At 40.4% G+C, this 23,981-nt stretch overlaps 2 protein-coding genes across 6 annotated transcripts in view; both read left to right on the top strand.

Moving 5' to 3' along the window:
• Positions 1–520: 520 nt before the first annotated feature.
• On the top strand, positions 521–11,149 carry zgc:123258 (uncharacterized protein LOC641502 homolog). Of its 3 annotated transcripts, XM_041037480.1 has the most exons (17): positions 521–729; positions 1,426–1,536; positions 1,935–2,117; positions 2,553–2,642; positions 2,741–2,874; positions 3,212–3,366; positions 3,460–3,556; positions 3,967–4,068; positions 4,856–4,937; positions 5,223–5,297; positions 5,674–5,730; positions 6,284–6,337; positions 7,328–7,427; positions 7,671–7,751; positions 8,327–8,487; positions 9,964–9,997; positions 10,697–11,149. In XM_041037480.1, the coding sequence occupies exons 1-17, from the start codon at positions 676–678 to the stop codon at positions 10,735–10,737; spliced, it is 1,611 nt and encodes a 536-aa protein (XP_040893414.1). In that variant the 5' UTR covers positions 521–675; the 3' UTR covers positions 10,738–11,149. The 3 variants fall into 3 exon arrangements, with proteins under 3 accessions (XP_040893414.1, XP_040893431.1, XP_040893423.1); XM_041037497.1 differs by lacking the exon at positions 6,284–6,337; XM_041037489.1 differs by lacking the exon at positions 9,964–9,997.
• Positions 11,150–12,235: 1,086 nt separating this feature from the next.
• Positions 12,236–23,981, top strand: part of trpm7 (transient receptor potential cation channel, subfamily M, member 7) — a 36,614-nt gene continuing 24,868 nt past the window's right edge. For 2 of the 3 annotated variants that reach the window (XM_041040683.1, XM_041040674.1), the window contains exons 1-6: positions 12,237–12,415; positions 19,749–19,828; positions 21,030–21,068; positions 21,751–21,958; positions 22,449–22,662; positions 23,723–23,847. In XM_041040683.1, coding sequence (XP_040896617.1) covers positions 12,413–12,415; positions 19,749–19,828; positions 21,030–21,068; positions 21,751–21,958; positions 22,449–22,662; positions 23,723–23,847 — 669 coding nt within the window. In that variant the 5' untranslated portion in view covers positions 12,237–12,412. Of the gene's footprint in view, positions 12,416–19,748; positions 19,829–21,029; positions 21,069–21,750; positions 21,959–22,448; positions 22,663–23,722; positions 23,848–23,981 lie in introns of all 3 variants that reach the window. The other variant, XM_041040691.1, reaches the window with a different exon arrangement.

Here is a 23,981-nt window from a genome sequence, read left to right as displayed (position 1 = left end):
TACCTGAAAGTGTGTAGAAAATCAGTGGACTTCTCATAAATTCACAGAGCAGCTTTATTTCAAAGTCATTTAGTCTCTTACCACTTTACTGACAACTCTCTTAAAAAAAATCAGTTTATTTTATTATTGTTATTATTGTTATTATTTTTATTTATTATATTTTATTTACATTTTTTTTTTGTCTTCCAGTTAATTTGTGTTCCTTTTTGGTCATTTTACACATGTTTGTATCTGAAGCTGTTTTGTGTCCCTTTATGTTTGATTGACTCCCCAGCCAGAAAAAATATCAGATGTCACTTCAGGCACCTTGGTGCTGTGCCCAGGAGGCGATCCATGAGCAAGCCACCCATGCCCCATAGTCTTGTTTTCCTCCACCATACCTCCATTCAGGTATCACTTTAAACCGATAAGTATTTCATTAGTACCAGTACAGTTGACTTAATGTCAGTGTATGTGCAGGTTGCTGCTGAGACGCTGTGAGGCGAAACAGACACCACCGGCTCAGCGTGTCACGTGTCGCGAGCCAATACAGGAAGTCCCTGTCAGCTGTTGCCAAGCGCAACAGCTACTGTGAAGATACGAGAAACTTAGCGAACAAAAACGTGTCTCCGTGCCGTACAGAAGTCCATTGATGTTGATGCTTCAGCCCTCTGCGAAAAAGCGAATGTCACCAAAATGGAAAGAGCTGTCAAAGTCGTTGTTTTGTCGGTCCTTTTCGCGGTATCGCAGGTAAGTTGATGAACGATGAGAAGTGAAACTGAACTTGGATGTGTGTTAGCAGTTGACGGGCCCGACAGTCTGACTTACCGTCGAAAAACATGTTAGCTGGGACTACTGTTAACTCATTAAATTACATCCTCAGTGTGTGGACAGTACTCTGGACCAGCCTGTGCCTCAGGAGGTCCGTGTTGTCCGATATATATTTAGACAAATGGCTGCTGTCAGTGTGCTAACGCTAGCTCGATGTTAGCCTCAGCTAGTTTGATTCGAGCTGGATGAAATTAGCTTCATTTCCGCATTGTTGTAGCGTTATGTGAAAGGTGTTTGTGTAGATACAAGTTTCCAAAACTGAGATGTTTTTATAGCCCAATCGGAGGCCGTTAAAATCTAATGTGGCCAACTTATTCAGAGGTATATGTCGAGGTTTGGCGGAGGGTGATTTCCTCTATGATCTCACCAATAAGGACGTATTTGCTTATTTATGTCAGAAGCGAGGAAAGATGTTTTGATCACTGAGCCATGTTTTACAGGTAGTACTTGATATTAAAACTATGAGAAAATGAAAGCATTTAAATGACTGCCATGCCAAACCAGTCAGTTGCTTTCTGTTCACTCCTTTTAGCATGCTTCGTTCGGTACTGATATTTTCTTAAAAACCTTAAAGTTAGTGTGAAACTATAGAAAATAACTATTATTTCCCAACAGATAAACTGCCAAGAAGCGATTCTGCACATTTCAGATGGAAAAACAGACAGGGAGTACTGCATCGTCTACAATCACTCCTGGACCCCGCTGTCACAAACCCTTGTTGCTGCTGTAAGTTTTCTTTAGGCAGTATTCTGTTGTGAGCATGCGACCAGAAGAGCAACTTTCATTTTTATTAGCTTCCTAAGTAATTCCTTTTGTTTCATATTTTGTTCTATTTTTCAGTCAACAGGTGGTTACCTGCCTATGTGGCCAGTCAAGTAGACAAACTGTACACAAACATAAATAATCCCATATGCCAAAATATCACTTATTGCTATTTTTAAATCTTTAGTACGACCTGGTGGTTTACCACTCTGATTGCTGTGGTAACCAGAAGTATTTACAATTCAGAAACAGATTAAATTACTTTGTTGTTTTTACTCTAACATTCACAACCACGTGGCTTCATTCCCAAAGCTGTGATGGGAAAATGATAGTTCATTTTCCTTGTGTTTTCACTTTTCCAGACGCAGTATCCACTGGTGAATATGACCTCCACTGTGCTGTGTAATGGCTCAGGGGTCAGTCCAGATGTGGTAAAGGGCAAGGCATTGGTGGTGATGAGGGGGGACTGTGATTTCTCCCAGAAAGCATTGGTTGCTCAGAGCCTCGGAGCTACAACTTTGCTCATTGCCAGCAACAAATCATTGGTAGGACATTTACATCCATCTGTATTTTTAAATGTGATTTGACCTTTCCCCTAACATTTTAATGTCTTTTAAATTTCTAACTAACTACTTTGGAGGATCCGTTGTCTTTTGTTCTTTTCTGTTTGTCCCTGATCATAATCCTGATGTCAGGATACACCAGTGTACGCGGACAGAAGTGATTCAGAAATAGGGAAGTGACACACCAGTGGTTTGGATGTGGGGGTTTCCATCTAAATCTAGATATTTTCTATGTAAAACAAATCTTCTTGCTTGTAGTCATCATGATTGGTGCACTGTGTCATCCTTTGCCTTTTTATATGTCAATAAACCTTTCACAACATGACAGAAATCTCATCAAAGGCAAGTTAAGAAATTTTCTTCAGCCCAACCAAGTGTATTTATAAAAAATCTCTTTTATGCTGGTCTGCTTTTCAGATCACTCCATCAGCCAATAACTCCGAGTACGCAAAAGTCCATATTCCACTGGCGCTCATGAGGCACAGGGACTTCCTGGAAGCACAGCAGGTCATACGGTCTTTACTTTTTCTGGTGTTATTGTGTTTGGCCTTGTTATCACTCCTTTTACAGAGATTGATTTGCTGAACCTTTGTATGTGTCCTCAGGTGTTTGGTAATGAGATGTTGGTGAAGCTGTATGCACCGCCTCACTCAAAGATTGATCCAAGCATTGCCGTCATTCTGGTGATCTCTATTGTCACAGTTGCCTTGGGCGGCTACTGGAGTGGGGCATGTGAGAGGTGAGATATTTCAGCTGCACTGACAGGGCTGTGAGCTTACAGATAAACATATTGTTTTTCAAACTGTTTAAACATGTTTTTGTTAGTGATCGGTAATAAAGTAATTTATCAACCAGCTAATTACACCTTTACAATATTACATACCAGTAGATGGCAGTTACATTGTAAACCAGCTATACGTTCTTTTCCAAAGGTCATATTTATTGCAGTGCTTTTGTATCAGATGCATTAAATTGTATGATCTACCCAGTTTTTCCAGAGCCACAATTGTCTAATCCTGTAGGCATGGAAAGCACACAACAACAATTGATATGTTTTTTTCTTCTGTTTGTGGCAGAGACCGGTTGAATAGCAGTGCAGTTGGGGGAGGAGGGGGAGAAAACAAAGCAGACGGTGGTGAGATTTCCCTGTATTCTCCTCTGAAAGTGGTTATCTTTGTCGCCATGATGTGCGGGATGCTGGTCCTCATGTACTTCTTCTACAATGTACTTGGTGAGTGGGTCGAAAAGCAGCTCCTACGTAGTCAAAAAAGTAATGTTACCTAATGTTTTGTTGATGTGATCTGTTTTTCTATCCCCCTCCCAGTGTACATCATTATTGCTATATTCTGCCTGGCATCTGCCTCTGCACTGTTCAGCTGCCTTGATGCAGTGCTGGAAAAAATTGGCTGTGGTACTGTGAGGTATGAGCAGCTCTCTTTCAACAAAGATACACACACACAAATGCGCCCACATATTCCACTTGTGTTGAGCAAATAAAAAATAGATAATTGTGATGTGAGACTCACAGACAATATTCAGTCTTCACAAAAACAATCTTCACAGAAATGAACATACGTGTGTCAGTTCTATTTAATGAACAGCTCAGCGTAACTGAATATATGTAAATGTTTTACTTCTTCCCCCAGTTTCTCTGTAAATACACTAACCTTTTTCCTACTAAACAAGACAGACATTGTGGTCACAGTGAGAAGATGTGAAACTGAGTTTTTTTTTTTTGCGCTCTTCCTGTAACTCACCATGTCTGTCTCATCACAGCCCCATCTGCTGGAAGTCTTTGTTTATTTTAGTGTGTGGCTGTGTCTTTTCCTAGCTTCTCAGTCCGAAATTGGAACTTCTCAGTGAGGTCTCTCATACTGGCCGCTGTGTGCATTAGCATTGCTGTGGTCTGGGGAGTCTACAGAAATGAAGACAGGTACTGTCTGGGTACACGAAACACACAACCATATTCTCTCTTGTCTGTTTACCTGCCTGTGCCACCACCAGGAACTGTTTTGGTGGTAAAGCAGGAAATGATAAACCTCATAGCAGTGTTTTTGATATTGCAAGGCCCAATTCAGTGTCTTTAACTTCCTGTTCTGGTGTTTATTTGTTAAAACATTACATCGTTAAAACCTAAATGCAAACTGACCTTGTCCATGAAGGTGAATGCACTGTGTTTTATTTCCATTACCATGGTATCCTGTATGCATGGTATTATTTCATAATGGTGGCACAGTGTCATATGCTCTTGTGTGTGCAATAATTGAATAAATGCAGGAGCATGTTGCTGTCATTTTTTAATTCTTTAAGATACAGAGTAAAAATCATTAATGAATAGCTTAAATTGCAAGCTCAGCATCACACTTAGTTATGTTTAACGTAACAGTGATGTGATCAGGGTTATTGCAGCCCAAGTGTCTCATTATTTTGAGATATTATTTCGGTTAGTGTTTACAGTCACAGTGTCCTTAACATGACTTCTTATTCTCATGATCTTTTTCAGACAGCTTAGTCTAAGTTTGTGAATGTGAAAGTCAGACCAGTTAGAATCCAGTTATCTAAAGATAGAGAATGCTGGAGAATGAGTTATGGCTTTGTGTAAAGTGTAACTTACTGCACCTTCTTTATGTGCTATATCCATAAGTAGACTTCTTTAGTTAAAGTTGAAATATATGAAAAGGTTAATATACAAGGTATGAGAGTTCTTCTTTTCCTTTTAGATGGATCTGGATCTTGCAGGACCTCCTCGGCATCGCTTTCTGCCTCAACTTCATGAAGACTATTTCTCTGTCGAATTTCAAGGTGCCTCTTCTTTCATGATTTGCATGATCTTTCTTTTGTACTTTGTTTATATGGAGTGCTTTTACTGCCATTGCTATGTTTATTAAAGTATATGTTTTTAAATTTATTGTCCTCTGCCACTACTCTCTGTTGCCTTTGCATCAGGAAAACAGACCTGTACATTTATTGTAATTGGCAATAATACAGTTCTGATAAAGCAGTGTTATGTTAAAATATATGTAATTTTTTTTCAGTTTCATCAGCTCTGTAATCAGTATGTTTGTGATTTTTCTCATTATTTCCTAGATCTGTGTGATTCTGCTGAGCCTCCTTCTTGTGTATGACGTCTTCTTCGTTTTCATTACTCCTTTCTTCACCAAGGTATGAGTATATTTATTTATGTTTTTTTCTGTGGTCTTAGAGCTGAATCTGTGGAGTTTTCCTACATAATTTGACTGCCACAGATTTCAAATGGGGATGATATTTTTTCTGCCATTCCTGTATATTTCCTACTTTCATGTTCAACCTCTTTTTGCCTTAAAGTTAAATCTGTTTTGGCATCCAGTTAACATGTGTCTGTTGAGTGAACAAGTGATGATTTGCAAAGGGAAGTGTACACGTAGCTACATACAGAAGCCTGATATTATTGAACAGAAGATGTTTTTGCACTTCTAGTGTTTCAGTGTGATACAGTGGGTTTTATAAATAGACAAGTAACGTAATATGAATGCTCAGGATCTCCTTCCTCTGCCAACAGAATGGAGTTAGCATTATGGTGCAGGTTGCCCTGGGCCCGGATGCATCTGGGGAGAAGGTAAGTCCCCCTGCATTTCTTCCCATTGAAGAGGAACTCCACCAAACTGTATTTTTTTGCCAAAATATTTTCTAAAATATCAGATTCCACATCAATTCTTCTCACTGTTTTCTTTTCACTGAATTTTAAGGTTTGGGAAGGTTGAAAAAAAAAACTTAGTGGACAGTGTTTTTTATATTAGTTCTAATATCTAGACAGCAAAAAAAAAATTAAAAATAATACCATTCCAGGATTGTTTTTCCATGCTTATAGTTCAAGGCAAAAATGAAAAATGAAAGTTGTTTACTTCTTTAGAAGATTGAATACTGAAATATCACTTGGTGAATAAAAATTTGGTGGAGTAAGTTTGTGTTAAAGGAGAGCGGTGTGGAGTTTCTGATCTCAGTCATTTAAGTCACATGAACAGCACGCTGAAAGCTAAGCTTGGTGGAATTCCCTGTCAAGTTTGCACCGGCTTTATTAACATCCTGGCTGATCTGCTCTGCTTGTTGTTGATGCCCTGAGGAGACTGATTGACTAACTGTGCGCTGGGGTTGGGTGGGCTCTGTCTTAGACGCAAGGTAACAGTGTGGAGGTCCCCGCTGAACCCCAGGCTCCCTTTGAGAAAGTAAGGCTTGACTTGTTATCCATGTTTAATGCTACATCCCGAGGTGGGTGGGGAGGGCTGGGGGTTGTAGATGTTTTGGTCTCACATCGATTCTCATGAACAGATGGTGGGTGTTGATTAGTAACCTGAGACACACACCTGGGAACCACCCAAATTCAAACTTTTGTGTTAACGAGAGAAATAACATATAAAGAAGCTGACGAAACACTCACACTAATAAAAATACCTTTCTGTAGCATCTTTTGAATTGAGTAATATTTGTACCATGAAATGTAGGAGTCTACACGATCACTTGTGTGTACCCCCAGTTTTTCTTGTTGCCCACCCTCTTCATGTGTTTCTATGTTATTACATTTTTATTTTTTTCTTAGTTGGTATTTACCTTATGAAAGCACAACACTTGCGTGATCTGCCTGTATCTTTCCCTAGTCCTTTCACAAAAGTGAATTTTTAAAGGGATAGACATAGACTCACGTGACTATCAGGTGGTGGGTGCTTTTAAGTTACCTGAGTGCATGTTTAACGTAGCAGTTCTGCTTAAGCTGAATCATTTTACAAGGCATATTTCAATGTTAATACATCATTGTCATATGATTTGCCCTTCAGGGGGTTCTGGTCTGTTTCTGAATTGACCAAATGAAATCAAAGCTGATTCATGAAACAGCAAATCAAGTAAACTGTGTTGAATTTGCACAGTAGCTACTTTCTTTACTATCCACATAGACTATACAGGCTTTTCAAAACAGGAGGACGAACCAATTTGTGGATGTGATGGCAGTCAGATGGGAATTACAAAATATAGCAGTATACACAATATATCCAAATACATATGTGCGCCAAAACAAAAAAAATCTCCAGTTTGCTGCAGCTTTGAGAAACTGATATGAAGTAGTGAGATTGCAGCCAGGTTGAGTTAGTGTAACACAAAGCACAGCTCACTCACAGTTCTGCTTTCTCACACACAAAATCTAAAATGTTTTATTTTCTCAGCTGCCAGTGGTGATGCGGGTCCCACGGTTCTCAGCCTGGGCTCAGAACCTGTGTGGGATGCAGTTCTCCATCCTGGGTTACGGGGATATCATTGTTCCAGGTGAGGTTAAAGTGTCACCATCAGTGGGCACCTAAACTGTTGATGGTAATGTTTTGAATGCAGACAACAGTGGCTGCTGGTTGCCAGTCAGTTTAACTATGTCTCTCTTTTCATTGCACAAACTGCAAGTATCTAAATTTAGCCTGGAAGAGGTGTGTCTGTGAGCTGAGACTGAATAAGGGAAGGTAAACGTTTGTAGTGTGATTATATGACTCACAGTCTGAATTTGTCTTGGTCCAACAGGTCTCCTGGTGGCCTACTGCAGCAGATTTGATGTTTGGATCAACAGCCGCAAGAAGATCTACTTTGTCAGCTGCTGTATAGGTACATCAAAGCTAAACTATTATTGTCTTAACTCTTATTGTAGCTTTTTCATTACTGCATCTAAACATGACATCTTGTGTAGAGTAATTTGACTTGCATCTTTAGGAAATGTAATAAAAATAAAATATTATATAGAAAATTAGCTAAATATACATCTTATCCAGGTAATTGGTGGTTTACAGTGCTCATAAGCACATGTTTTACAGTGTTACGCTTTAAGAGTGGATGTCATTGTTTCTATTTTTCATATTTTTGAATACTATATATTTCATATTGTGCATGGACAGTAATTATTATTTGTTCTCATTGCACATACTCCTCCCTCCATTTTAGATTTAACTGAATTACATTACTAAATATATTCTTGTGTTGCACATGTGCTTATAGAGCTCTGTAAAAAAAAGTGTCTCTTTAATAGCGCTAGTAAACTGCAGACATTTTTCTGGCTGGCCACTAGGTGTCAGCAGTTCACTGATCAACTTTCACTGGATTCAAGTTTTGATTGTATCTTTTAGTGGTGCCAACTTTAAGTTTACCTCGTTTCTTTTTCGCTGTATTTCTGTTTGTCTCTCTAGCCTACCTGCTGGGAATGATCCTGACATTTGTCGTAATGCTGCTGTCAGGGATGGGTCAGCCTGCTCTACTCTACCTGGTGCCCTTCACGCTGATAACTTCTGCCGTGGTGGCTGGGTGCCGGGGAGAGATAAAGCACTTCTGGACAGGAACCACTTATGAGGTGGGAGGAGTAGAGAGAGAATTCAGAGTGATTTTTACACAGGGTTTGCACAATAGTGGTGTTTGAGAACTGTGATGGTATTTCCTTAGTGGATTTAAACAGGTTTTTCAGTGCATTTCTCAAGAACTTCACTCCTCTTGTATCTATGCCATAACCTTTTCACCACCAGTTCATGGAACCAAAAGTCAGCACCCTGCTATTTCAAAGAAAGACTGAAGTTCAGAGCGAGGCTTATTGCCAAGATGTATGCTCACTGCTAGTCACATATTTACTATTATGAACAAGACTTGCAAGCTTTAGTTTAGCAAGCAAAACTAAAAAAACATTTCCTGATCAGCCCTGCAAGCTGAGAAGACTCAAGTTAGCACTTAGCTCTCTACAGGTAGAGGTACTGAATAAACACCAACAGCATCACTTCAGAGATCACAGAGAGTCACCCACTTATAGTGTAGTGACCAACTCTGTTCCAGCCTATTGTGCTTTCTTTGAAGAACTGAATCTACAACAATGTAAAGATATCTGCGATTTGTATGCTTTTTAGCCTGAGGTGACCGTGTGTGTCACCCAGTCATTACTATTTTATGACCAACTCTAAATGAGCTAAGGGCTTGTGATATTTCCATGATGAGTAAAAAATCCAAGATGAGTATATTGTGTGTAATATGTGTATAAAAGTGTCTTATCTCAACACACAAGGTCACACTGAGGATTTGAGAGAAATCTTAGGCTGCTGCTGCTTACAAAGCCAGTGTGCGATTTGCTCAGGGTATTCCAAGACTTTATAGTTAAATAGTACACTTAAATACATGCATAGTTAATATGCAAACAACCACCACCATTTAATTAACTTGAATTTAAAATATTGTTGGGATGTAAGAGTATTACAACAGCTAGGAGCTATTCACCCTCAGAGAGCAGATAAACCTGAACAGTAACTCTGCAGTCTTTAGGGACCAAAGCAGCAGTTTTTTTGTTTGTTTTTTTAATTGTTCAGAATGTTTTCATACCTTCCAGCCAGCAACAACATTTGTTGTTCGTATAGTGTGAAAATCAACTTGCTGTGACTTGAAATTAATTTTACACTGGTGGTGAATCCCTTGAAGTGACATAATTCTAGTGTGTTCATGCAGATGCATGTTTTGAGCACCACTACACCGGACGCTGGCAGCTTATCTTAGTTGAGTTCTTCAGACAGAAGTCTCTGCAGGTCTGCATACCCAGCAGGCATGAACTGAATCAAAGGCTGACTGGAAGCTAGGAAATTCATCCATTATCTGCAGTATGCTTTTGAAAATGATTACCATTTACACTGTTGACAGCTGATACACACTGTTCATTTTGAAATACCTTTATGTTCCTTACATTTCTCACCCTATGGTTCTACATTGACATGTGTGAGAGAGAGAGAGGGAGGGAGAGTCAGAGAGAGAGAGCAGGAAAAAATATATAATTCTGACCTGGCATCATCTTCCTCAGGTCTTGGACTCATCCAGGGAACCTTTGTTGCCAGGTGTGCTTCCCTCCAACCCACACCTCTCCTCTGCATCTCTCCTGCCATTTTACAGTGTTGCTTACTGCAGTGCCTTTTCTTCTCTTACCAGCTTTTTTTTATCCCCTTTTTGTTTTCTTTTGACATTTTAACTCCTGATTTCCAGGGTCAGTGTGATAAAATACAAAGAACTTGGAGGAAGTTTGGACAGTACAGTGTTTTGCATCAACGGACCACTAGGTGTCTCTAGGTGATTGAAAATAACCTTCAGATATGAGCTTCTCTGCCACACTCCAAAGTGGACTTGTTTTAAAGCCATGGCCCTGGAATACCATTAACTTTATTTCATAGTTTCTTCAGTTTGTTTTAATCACAGTTTGTTTTTTCATTTTCTTTCTCCACTCATCCCTCTTTTCCGATCAACGGGAATTAATACTCTTACCACTCCACCCTTCATGCAGTTACCAACATGCTCATGTTGCCCTCTGCATGTTGCTGCTTGCAGTTAACCTGGGAGAGCTGTGGCATGGATTTTGGGATATGTTATCTCTGTGTTTTGGTATTTGTAGAACGTACTGTGCGTCTGCCTTTGTATATGCAGTACCCATTACAAATTAAAATCCCCTCTAAGAAGCTGTCTTTCTTTGCCTGTCATTGGTATTCAGTGAACCAAAGCATTAAATTGAAGAATTATTAACTTTTTTTCCCTTTTCTTTGTAGAGGGAAGAACCGACTGTTCCGTAAGAGGAGAAAGATGCTGACTTACAGTGTAGAACCAACTGCTGGATGTTTTTTTTAAAGATACATTTTAATATAATGTTTGCAAAGCAAGGGAACATATGTTATTGAACACATTCTTCAAACATATTGGGTTCATTTTGACTGCTGTGAACAGTTAGGAAATAGATAAGAGGAACAGAGATGTGATTGAGAGGCTTGTTTCATGCCATACATGTTTGTTAGGTTCATGTTCGGAACATTGTAATGACTTTACCTTGGTGATGGTTGCATACAACAAACTGAGAAAGCACTTTATAATATTTAGCTTGACAGTTAATTCGTCATGGGAAGGGAGGGCGTTGGGTTTAAATTACTTCAAAATGATACATTTTGATAACTTTTGAGATGTGATTTCTTTCATTGCCTTATATTAAATGAACAATTTCTGTTTAATGCTCTTGTATGTTTTTTTTTTTTTTATCTTGCTGTAGATTAAATGGCACAGGTCTAAACAAGGAGTAACTTGCTGTTCTGTTTGTTTGTAATGTCATATTGAATGTCAAATGGTAAAAGGCCTTTATCTTAGTGAGGAGGAGAAGGAGCCCACTGTGAACAGTCCCTCCAACCAGCCATCATACCTCACAGAGGTCATTAAGTAATGCCTTAATGACCTCTAGGTTTATAGTGAGCATAGTGTGTTTGAATTTTTAAATCTTGTACTACCATTTAAAGCCAGTTATATTTCATTTTATTTACTCTGGAACTTGCTGTTGTGATTTTAATATGACTGGGTTAATTTTTACTTCAGGATAAGCTAAACTGTACTGGTAGCTGTTAAATATTCTGAATCAATTCGTGTATCATTTGACTAATCTATAAAAGAAGAGAAATCTTGCTTTACCCACTGTTATACTGATCAACTTACTACCTAAAAAAAAATCCATTTGGCTGTTTTGGAATTGTGTGTGTGTGTATAGAGAGAGATTTTTTTAAAGTAGTAAGTTGACCAGTATAACAGTGGGTAAAGCAAGATTTCCCTTCTTTTATAGATTAGTCAAACACACACACACGAGATTTCTCACTCTCTTATAAGCCATGAGGTGTGCGGTTATAAAGGCTATGAGACCAAAGTGTAACCTTACCTAGAAGGTCTTTATAATAAAGATAAAGATTCAAAGCAAATGTAGGGGAGAATAAATGGTAAAGGGAGGGATTTTTTTTTTAGGACTTGGCAACCAAGTTGTTCTTATGGGCTCCGACTAACCTATAAAGCATTAGTAAATTATTCATTAACCATTCGCAAAGATGCCTCTTACTGTATAAACCCATAGTAGGTGTCTTATTAAAAAGTGGAACCGTTCTGTCTGTATGTTAACACTCAGCCAGGCTAGTTAATTGAGACAGGACGAGGACAGCAGAAATATTTTCCGTTTTCTGGGGGCCGTTCGTATTTATTAGGAGGTCAAACAAAGCGCACATGTGGCCGGTGGCTCCGCCTCAGCCATGTGACAGTGTGCAGGCTGAGTCAGCCGGGTCGTCATGCAGCGTCAGTCTGGAGTCGCACAATTATGAAAAAGCAACCTTCCGTTGGAGCTGCAGCCGAAGCGGATCTCTCCAACGTCCACCGGGCTTTCCTTCCAAGGCTAACCGAGAGCACCGGCGATAGATGGATAAAAGCCACGACACAGCTCTTCCTGAGTCTCAACGGTGAAGAGAATGGTAGGTGATCCTCTCCCGGTAGTCAGCTGCCTTCCTCCGAGGGTTTATAGCCCGGGCAATTTGGCGCTGAGGATCGTCGTGACTGATCGGGGGTTTTTGAGTGTCAGGTCCCCCTCATGCATGCTGCCTGCTGCCTGTCAGGCACCCAGCCGAGATTCCGTTGGTGTTTGCTGTATGTTGCTGACTGTCTGGCTGTTCAGCTAAAACAGTGCAGCTCGGACGTAATATGTAAAGTGTACACGGTGACACACCGTCTAGCAAGAATCCCCCAAAATCACACACGGGCGTAACGTTAGCAAGCTAAATAGCTAGCTCGCTAGCGCTAAATGCTAGGTACTTAACGTAAGCTAACTAGCTACGGCAGCTGCGGTATCTGGCTGATGTTAGCTCTTTCTTCGTCGTAATACAGAGCTTCTACTCGCTAGATAATCCTATAGATAGTGCACAGATAAAAAGGGTCCATTTCAGAGCAGTTGGCACTCGTTTAAGACATATTTTTAGCAGCTGTCTCAGATGTCGGACAAGACACGCTGTCATTGCCAGTAACAAGTCAATGCCACCTTGAGTGGCTGCCAAGTCCGTCTGAAGTGAACGCTTTGTATCCCGCCAGCGTCGGGAAAAGTTAAGTGATGTTGAAATGGTGCGTTTATTATCTCAGACTTTTGTTAATCAGCTGTTCGCCCGCTCACGACTGTCTGCTGTTTGGTGAGAGTTAAATGTTTCAGGCCCGCAGCAGACATTGTTGAAGACTTGTCTCATCGTTTGTGTTTTTAAGTTGTAATTTTCCCCTTCGTGACAAGCACGGCCTCCTCTTTTTTCCCCCAAGAATTTCCTGTCTGGTCTTTCCTCGACAAGCAGACTGAGGTGCTGAGTGGATGACATGTAGCCAGAACTGTGAGTCAGACTTGACCACACGGTGTTGTTAGTACACAGTGTGTTGGAGCTGGGTGCTAATTACAATATCAACTAATATACCCCGCACTTAAATATTAATAATGTGATCATGGTTTCGATTAGGAGTGGGCAATATGGATAAAATTATTCATAGATCAGTCCTCTTCAGTAATTTGCAGCGCAGCCCACAATGGCCTGATGCACTGTGAGATATTAAAGGGAGAGGTACCACGGCATGAACAGTGTGGTAGGTTTCTCACAGTAGACAAATTATATTGTCATATCACGCAGGCACTTTTGTGCAGCTATCCAAAGACATGCATAATGTTTAAAAGTAAAAAGGAGTAATCAGTAATCAGGGTGTGATGATAACAGACATTTGTTGTTCACTTAACTCAAATAGGGCAGAATTATTCAGCAGATGCTATCTGTGTTGTGGCCTGTAAGATGAGGAAAATATCATTACCCACATCGCAGATGATACCTAATCTCCCATTGTGGTATTGATTTAATGATATATATCCCCTGCCTCTATTGTATTTGCGTTTCTTCAATGTAAATCCAGAGCCGCCAGAGCCTGCCTTTTGCCTCTGTGCAAAACTGTCTTATTTCCCACAGTGCCTGCCTGAGCTGGTCACATGCCCCAGCTTACCCCTGGATGAGGGACACTGTTACTGTCAGGCTGCTCTGCTTGATTTGGACTAAAGCTGGTTCATCAGAGTAGTCAGCACGATTTGATCTGTATTACCAGCCGGTAACAGAGCTATATTATTGCTAAGTCACAGTTTCTTATGTAATGGTGGATGGCTGAACTGGTCATCAGCTCAGGCTTTGGTGTTGTGTGAGCTGGGAGAAAATGGTCTTGCATCACTTTGTTGTGCTCCAGAATAGACACGCTACAACAGTGTGTTTATGTGCTTGTCTGTGTACCGAGCGTGTGTGTGTGTAACCGCTTGCGTGTTTCAGCCTGCAGAGTGACTGTGGCATGCCTCTCTGAGCCCTGCTATCTCACGCTCTAATCCATTTGTGCCACACACACACAAGCCCATTTGAAGATGGCTGATAAAGTTTTTTCCAGTGGCCCTGGACTGGGTGCTCAGAAAAATTGGCCACACTTTCAGTTTGTTGATTTTTATGAATGGAGCCGCTCCCCTGTAGCTCTTTTTCAGCTGACCCCACCACCACAGCCTCTACCACCACTGCCACCACTGCCGCTTCCCCTCTCTCTGCTTGTGTGCACTGTGAACTATCTAAAGAGCACTGGAGAGAATACCAGCTCAGTACATCTTTTATTTCTCATGTTGCTGTTATTGTACTGCATGTGCAAAGAGAAATACACATTTCTCCTTTTATAGCAGGCCCTTTAAGCAGAGAGGTTTAGAAAACAGTAACTTGGCACTGTCCCTGCTGCTGTCTCTTAACCTGCTCTATGAGTGCCAGATGTTGAGAAGAAAAGTCATCACATGCTTTACATTACTGGGTTATACAGCTGCTTGGAGGTAGGACTCAGGGTGGCATGCCAGCATGGTATGAGCACATGCTATGCAGTCTTTCAGAGCTATGCCCCAGGGGCACAAGTGTGAGAGTTGGAGAGCCATCACACTTTGGTCTCATGACTGTATGAACTGACTTTACTTCTGTTTGCAGCCTTCCAGGAATCTTATCTGAAGGCTATAAGGAACCCTTTCCATCCATTTAACACTTTTATAGGCCTAGATCTTGAAACAATTAAGATGGGGCAAGGATTGCAAAGTGATAAGGCCCGTCTGTGTCTTTATATGAGTTATTGTCTCATAGTGTATGATATATTCTCTTTTTTTGACCCTACTTTGACCCCATCAAAAAGAACTGTCCAGAGCTGTAAACCTGAGACTTGGAAATGAGTCACACTTAGGTTAACCAAAAGATCTGATTCAGACCTGTGTGCTGTGAGGTTTAATACAGATGTTTCACAATAAGCTTGTGGAACATTTTTCATAATTTTGATTACATTTGTAATTGTCATGACATTTGTATACTGGTAAATCATGCCTGTTAGTCCCTAACAGTGGTTTTGCCTGCCTCAGAAATTTAGGCAGATGGCACCACATTTTTCAGACATTTTGTTCAGAGCTCTCCTTGTCCTTAGTGTTTGAACGTGTTAGAGTTTGAGATTCCCCAAAAAACTTGAAAGCAGATCTGCAGATACCAGCACATTTTTAGTACTTCTTGTTCTTCTGAGTCATCTTCAAATGTCTTATTTTGTCTGATTGAACCAAAGATGATATATTTACTATCATACAAGACCAGAAAAACAGCTTGTTTTTAAGTCCAGCATAAAAAACCCAGAAAAATGACTGAAAGAGTTAATTGATCATAAAAATCCTTGCAGATGAATTTGTCAGTCGACTAACTGATTAATCAACCCATCTTTTTTTAGCTCTGATTGAATGTAGTACAAAATGTATGACAATCTGTGTCTATATTCAGATTTTTCGGTCATTCCTGGGGGGCTTTGTGGTACAGCTGCAGTTCCCCTGTGATGTGACTTAATGCAAAGAGAAACAGCAGTGAGGAATTAAGGTTATGGCATGGAAAACTCTCACGGCAGGAGCCTTAGCTCACTGTACCATGGAAGATGCCCCAGTTCTGTGTCCATCCCTATAACTATAGCTATATACCAGTGGTTCAGTTGCAGTTGTTGTAACAATGTTTAACTACAGTTAAATACCTTTTCATATTTAACTGTAGTTTCAGTTAAATATCAAAAGGCTGCAGCACTAATTCGCTTTCATTTACTTCTAACCCAAATGTTATTTTTATCTTCCACCACAAAAAAAGGAAACTCCTACAAGCATTATCATAGTTAGTGCATGTTGATGACAATTTGTTAAATTAAATGAAAATGAAATAAAACAGAAAAAAACATTTTGTCCCTTCTGCTTGCTCTCTGAGAACCACTCTTTTGTTTGGCTACTGCTCACCCTAAAGTGCTGACCCCATAGCCTCCACTCTTTCTAATGGGTAATAGAATTGCCAAGCCAGATGTTATCTCACCCCATATTACGTCAGGCAGGGCCAGAGGAATGATGGGTTGACCAGCCAACCTTGTTACATTGTTGGGAGGAAGAAGGAAGGGGAAGGAAGAGCTCAGTTGGCGAGGTTTCACATTGTTGGACGAGTTCACATTGTATGTTTTTGTGCTTTGGGAGCTGACAACTGTAAGAAAAAGCAGCAATATCTCTCCATTTAAAAGCACATTCACTTCCACAAACACGCGTTGATTCAGATGGACATGACCTCACCTACTGTCTCTCACACACACACACACACACACAAGTTTACCCATAAACAAACTCACAGCATCCTACAGTGTTGGACTGAATGAGATGGAAAGGTGCTGGGTTATATTTCCTACAGGAACAGAGTAATCATAAAAGCTGGAGCTCAGAGAAAGAAGCCAGAGAGGAAGAGGGAGGGAGTGAGGAAGTGGGAGAGTGAGAGTGTGTGTTTTTGGCAGGGGCTCTAAAGTGCTCAAGTCTTTTGTTGCCTGACATTCTCAGGTACCATGGTTACAGGTTAGCAGGGCACAGTCCGGCTTTATCTACCTCGTTAACACTTTGTTGAATCAAGACGAGGCCAGTGTTTTGTTTTTTTGTTGTTGTTGTAAGAATTCTTCCGCAGCCAATCACAGAGATCTCCCTTTGGTTGAAGGGTGCGTCTCACACCTGCCTCTGCTCCAGCTGGCACCAAATCGCTTTACAATGAATTAGATATGAGACACTGATCAGGTCACTAATCCAGTTAACAAGAGGGCACTGAAGAGTCAATGACCTGCTGCACGAGCAGCACACGATGGTGACATTACACCAGGAACACAGCTCATAAGATGTTTAACAGTGGTGAACTGTAGAGTCAAAATTCATGAAAAATAAAGTTTATAGAGATCCACATGTAACTGCGTGTGGAGCTGTAACCATGATTACATTTGCCTCTGATGGAGCTGGAGTGTCAGTGTGGAAAACACTGCTGCAGCCTAGCTCAGCTGAAAGGTTTTAGAGGTTTGCAGGTGCTGGGAGCTGGATTTTGTTACCTTTGGACAGAACCATTCTATCTGCTTCCCCCCAGTTCCAGTTTTGTTTCTAAGCTATTGTTTTTTTTTTATTATTATTTTTGAACCTCTTACTTTCATACCTCTGAATGTGCACAGTTTTTTTGTGTGGATTTGTAGAATATTATCAAGCATTCACTTTTGTTTTCACCTCTAAACAGGTGGTTTTGATAATTGAGGGTTTGTCTGCACTGTGTGGTTAACTGAAGATTCAGGGCAAGGTTCAGCCCAAACATAAATCCATATTGAAAAAGATGATAATTCCCGCTGTGAAGATAATAATTTACACCTACAAAAAACATGACACACATAAGATCATTGGCTAGGTCACAGTACGTTCAAACTTTCTGCCATGTTAAGTTCTTGTAAGATAAAGATTAACAAAATAAAAGTGAAATGAGAGTAGGTGTCCGTCCAAAAAAAGAATTTAAATGCTAAATAAAGTTTGAAGTTACATTATTTACGCAACCTTTCTGATGTCACCGGTGCTCTCCTGAATAGAATAGAAAAAAGTGTCATCTATCAAAATTGCTTGTGACGTGTGGACACACCCGATGTAAATATTTTCCTTATGGCAGACCTAAGTGTGATCATCAAAACCACTGCCTTACACAAATGTGTGAACACATGTTGTGGGCTCCATGTGTGATAAGAGCTTTCCTGTGGCCAGTCTGTTAAAACATAGTTTTCCTCCCCTCATTTTGATCTAGATGTCTTTTTTTAATGTTTGCCTTTTTTATTTTGAAACTAATTTCAAAATAAATTAGTTTTAAACTAAAAGGAGGCCTCCTGAAGTGTAAGTCAGGGGCCAAAACATTGTTGGGGGAGGTTTTGTGTGTACTGCATGAATCACAGTTGGTGGTGTGTCTTCAGTTGACAACTAGGTATATATCATTGAAGCCTCTGCCCATCCACTAATCCTCTCCCACACCTCCGCCTCCCTCGTCTCTTTCTCCCCAGCCTAAGTATAATATCTAGTCTGTCTCAGACACATTCATCTGCCCCCTGAGTGGCTTCTTACAGATTAACAGTGGATGAAGTTTGGAGGCTGCAGCCTCTCACTGATCACTCAGCTTTTAACTCAGGCCGGATCTGTATGGTAACAGCATCGCTCTAGACTTTGAGACCTGTATGGAAATAACGTGGAGATCCTCAGAGACACGGAGACTTAGAGAAGCGTAGTGATCTCGTGCTGATGATCTGGTGCTCGAGGGAGGCTGCGGTGACTGTGGTTTGTCCAGGAGATGCATGAAGGAGCCCTGGTATGTTCCTGTACAAAGCCCTTAAACACAGAGATGAAGAGGAGGACATCCAGGTATACACTCAGTGGCTCGGTCTCATTGGTCAAACAGTGGGATGACCTGTTTTGTTGTAGACATCATGGAACCTTGGATGGAACTATGGACATCTGATAGATTTAATTCTAGGTATTAGGGATAGATAAATTCATAGATTTAAGTCGACACGTGGGCCTTTGAGGGGGCAGTGAAATAATTTTGGTTCATAACTATCACCTCTGTCTCTATACGGTCTGTATTTAACTGCTTGTAAACTAGTGAGGATCATTTCCAGCTAGCTCCAGCAGAAGAAAGACTAACTGCTAACTGCCTGCTTCCCAACATTTCCAGCTCTTGTTGTTGTAATAGTGTTGTTTGAATTTCAGGAATAGTTGAAACTCTTTGGTGCAAAGCAGGTGACAGTGTTTGCAGGTTTCCCTCTTTGTGCTGGGAGGGATTAATGTTGCTAATCACTTGTGGGTCCCTCTGAGCTGTACCAGGGGAACAATGAGGAATGAAGCATTAATTGAAAATTCCTGTGACATAAATCCTTGTTTGGATAAAATGGCGACATAGAACAAGATTATTTTATTACAGCTGGTAACATTGGCATATACCTGTAGCCGATGTGGCTCCTGGACTGCAGTTGCCCTAATTTTGTGTGTTTAATTTTTATTTTTTACTTATTAAGCCTTCTAATCCCTTTTGATTTTCATATACTAAATCCTGGATTAAGGGGTTACAAGCTTCATTCACCCTTTTATAATGTTTGGAGTTTGTTATTTACAGAGAAAATCATTCTGAACCAAAGTAAAACATATACTTACCTGTTTATCCACGTTCTTTTTCCTTTTTTTGCTTGTCTTTTTGAAACTACAGTGGTTATATTGTCTGTACTGTTTGTACAAACACTCAGTTACTGTACAGGGGAGCATTGTTTTTAACATCCTCCTGGGACTATTTGCTTAACAACTTTAATTCATTGGATACAAAAACAATAAACAATAAATACAAACATGAAGAACATCAGCTGATGCCCACTGCTCACAACTGATTTTCTCTTTGTTCACAGTCCCAGAAACCCTGGATAGAAAGCACTTTCACCAAGAGGGAATGTGTGTACATACTTCCAGTGTCAAAGGACCCCCACAGGTATGTGCTTAGACGGACTGTACTGTGCCTTGTGGTTATAGCCATGGAAACGGGGTAATTGTATGGTGCGTGTTAAAGTAGGCCCAAACCCTAACCACTACTCTGCAAAAAGTAAATGAGTCTGTTTCTGCATAATTTTAATGTTTATGTCTGTCCCTGTAATTACAGCGTTAAATGAGAGGGAAGGCCAGGGATGAACCTGCGTGTCATATTATCTTCCTGTGCTCGGAAAGGGATTTCATATTAATCTCTTATCAGTCTGCCATTTTAGGAAGCTTTAGATTTACTTGACACACTCTCCCAACTTCCCGCCCGTTTATTTGATTCAGTGAAATCAAAATCCAATTTTTAATCACAGTTTATTTCCTTGTGTAGTGTTATTTTAATAAAAAAAAAAAACTGTATGTGAAGAACTGAAGTGGATGTTCTTTCTTTTGTCAAGTGGGGTGGGATTTTTCTGCAGACGTACTGGAATCTGACAAAGCAGTGTTAAAATTGTATAGAAGGCTTCTTATTGGCTTTGCATGCAGGCCAGTTATTCACAATGTACCATGTTGACGTGAGAAGCACACAGGAAATAGCTCAATTAAAGATTCAGCAGATGGAATAAACCATCATCCAGTTACAAAGAAATAGAAAATTTTAGTAAAATTCTTGGTTATTTGATTGTAAATAGTGCCCCCCACATTTACTTGTATTCACTGTTTAGCCACCTCCTTTGTATGTAAGCCATTTTTGTTTTTAGTTACACTTTCAGGAATTTGTGTTGCTTCCTTTCTTCTCGTAAACTCACAATGATATGGGGTGACTCTTTTTCCTGTGTTTTCTTTTACATCAATTATTTGCCACTAGCTTTCCTCAGCTAACTACACTACGTGCTTCTGCCTGTGGATGATTGGGAGATGTTAGTTAGTGAACATAGGCCCATTTAGGCCTGCATGTGACTGCGATCAAAGTGAGAGTCCCCTTGGCAGGTTTCATAACTCTCACTTGGTTAAAGACCAATCTGGCCGGCCCAGCTGACAGATAACCTTCCATAATGTCCTCAGACTTTGTCTACCAAGAACTTTCTTCTCACCAGGAGAGATCAGACCAGTACAACTCTCTTTGTATGTTTGCAAATGTACTTCACATTCGTGTTGTCTGGAGTGATTTATATTAAAATGAGTGACTGAATATGTTGCTTTGAAATTCCTTGTAGATGCCTTCCAGGATGCCAGATTTGCCAGCAGCTAGTCCGGTAAGTATTTGTTTGGTCTTTGACTCATTCTCTGTTACCTGACAGGTTTAGCCAGAGAGAAAACCATGCTGACCGGTTACTTTACACCAGAAAAAGTCTGCAGGCAAATTCTTTTTCAGTGTAATTCCACTGAGCAGCAGCCCCCCTCAGGAAACAATTAACTTCCAGTCTTTGTGTGTTAGGATGCACATTCTCCCCTGAGGTAATTAAAGGAGTTGAGATAGCAGGAAAAAAAAGCCTAGGTTGGTCATTAATTGTGATGATGACACTTTGATAGCTCATTAAAGGTAAAGGTAAAGCTCACCTCCAGTCTAGGAAGTCTGTCAAGTGTTGTCATCGTGGTTGGTTGTTAGGGTAAAAGTTTTTATGCATTTTTGTTTTTCATTGCATTGCTGAGATGTTTTGATGATTTTGCAATTTACAGTGACACTATAAATATTTACAACTTGTAATTCTCTGTTGAAATGATGTATTTACCCATGAGTTCCTGTTCCTTGTTGTTTCACTGTTCCTCTGTTTTATTGTTCTGCTTTTGAAAACTATTGTTTAGTAATAGTTTTAAATTTAATTCTGTAAATGTGTGCTGTGTTTTGTTCTGCAACCAAGTTAGATTATTGCTAAAATAAATGGAATTGATTATGTTATTGTAACACCAATTAAAATGATTGTGTTCACCCTTAAGGTGCTGCTGTGGGCGGCTGGTGCGGCAGCATGTTGGCTTCACAGCCAGCTTGGCCACAAAGTACTCGGACGTGAAGCTGGGTGAAAACTCCAACCTGTCCATGCCCGAGCTGGAGGAGTGGTCGGTGGAAAAACACACAGAGGCGAGCCCCACTGATGCCTATGGTGTCGTCAACTTCCAGGGAGGGTCTCACTCATACAGAGCCAAGGTAGGAGGGTAAATTCTTCTCTGCTGAAAGGAATGGGTTTTTTTAAATAAAGGCATACGTGTCTTAACAACTCTTATACTGAAGTGTTTTATGTAATTTAGATTTCTATGGTCCCACTAAGAACATGAAGTCACATGGGTGTATTCCTTGATTTGAGCTTGATTTGACAAATTAATTCAAATAAATGAATGAATCATGTTGAACTGTCTTCGGTTACCCGCCTGACTAAGTAATAACTGTACATGAAAAGGATCATGGGAAAAGCTGATCTCCAGTGTGTATTACTGGTACAGTGTTCAGATCTTTAAGCAACAAAATACTAACCCACTCTTAAATTATATTTGAGCCCAGTCAGTACATTACAAACACAGATTAACTTTGTGGCTTAGTAGACATGTGGGATGCTGTTGGCCATCTTCTAACACCTGTGTTTTTTATGTGTGTGTCAATGTGAACTCGCTTTCCCTCGTGTCTGTACAAACATGGGCAGTATGTGCGTTTGTCCCACGACTCGCGGCCGGAAAGCATCCTGCGGCTGATGCTGAAGGAGTGGCATATGGAGCTTCCCAAGATCCTCATCTCTGTCCATGGAGGAGTTCAGAATTTTGATCTGCACCCACGCATCAAGCAGGTGGTGGGCAAGGGCCTCATCAAAGCTGCAGTCACCACCGGGGCCTGGATTCTCACTGGGGGGGTCAACACAGGTATGTAGTCAGAGAAAAAGTCAGAGATTAATTTATCCTTTACATCCTGTGAAGAGGGCAAAGTTCCCCTGCTGAATGTGTAGTTTCTGAAATACAGTTGGATTTACGTCAGTGGATTCCAGACAGGGAAAGTCATAAAAATGTCTTGGCTGAAGTCAAGGGAGTCTAGGGATTTTACAGTTTCTTTACAGGAGTATATCAGAATGTCGGCTGCAGGTCGGATGATATTAGCATTGCAGTGTTTTATGTGCTTTGTGTCAGTAACACTTTGTGAACTTGTTTGAGCTGAAAATCTACATCAGCAAACCATGAGGGGATTCTGAGTGAAATGAAAACCACCCTAAACTGAAGAAAAATGGCACTGACGTAACTGAAGAGATGTAGCAGCCACATACTCTGCTCTCTATAGATATTAATTGAAGATTCCTCTAAAAGAACATTCACTCACACCCACACTGTACACAGACCTGCACAAACAAACAGCCAGCATCAGTGCGATGCGCTGATGTAGCACAAGTTGTAATACCAGGCTCTGAGTGTGTCATTTGGCTGTGTGTGGTGACCGAGGTGTGTCTGCAGCCACAGCACAGCGTTAAGATGGTGCGGTCTGATCATAGTGTTTAAATCATTGCTCACAGGGTCATTTACCCAGACCAGTGATTACTTTTAAAGCCTCTCTGGCACCCTGGCCAGTTGGGATGGTCTCCTGGCTCACAAATTACTGCTGAATCCATGAGATCCATTAGCTGAGGATTGTGGTTCACAAACATCTCCAGGACTAATGTACTTGTTGTGGACTTGTTGTGGACTGGCTCCATTTGGTCATGGATGCTTTTTAATTGTTTCTTTTCTCATGCATAATTAATGGGTTCTGCAGTATGTAGCCCACTTTTATTGGTCACTGATTTATATCAAATATATAAGTTGAGGGCTAAGTTTTGTAATGAATTTTAAGTGATGTGTGACTCTTAAGGTGAAGTGGTCATAAAAGATGTAACACTTCTAAAAATGATTTATAACATAAAACGCTTATCGATTGGTTCTTGCATCCTTCCCAAAGGTGTGGCAAAGCATGTGGGTGATGCTCTCAAAGAGCACTGTTCCAGATCATCCAAGAAAATTTGCACTATCGGGATCGCACCCTGGGGAGTCATTGAAAACAGGAACGATCTCATCGGCAGAGATGTAAGACACAACTGTTACAGCCTTGTTTCTGACTGTACTTTTCTGAAATTCAGACTCATAAAATTTTCTTTAGGTGCAAAAAGTCATATTATTTGTTCTTTTTTTTTCTTTGCCGTTTCCTAATTTCCACACCA

The sequence above is a fragment of the Toxotes jaculatrix genome, chromosome 1 (genome assembly GCF_017976425.1).
Source record: "Toxotes jaculatrix isolate fToxJac2 chromosome 1, fToxJac2.pri, whole genome shotgun sequence".
NCBI lineage: Eukaryota > Metazoa > Chordata > Actinopteri > Toxotidae > Toxotes > Toxotes jaculatrix.
The sequence above is the reverse complement of the archived record's forward strand: the minus strand, read 5'-3'. Positions and strand labels throughout refer to the sequence as shown.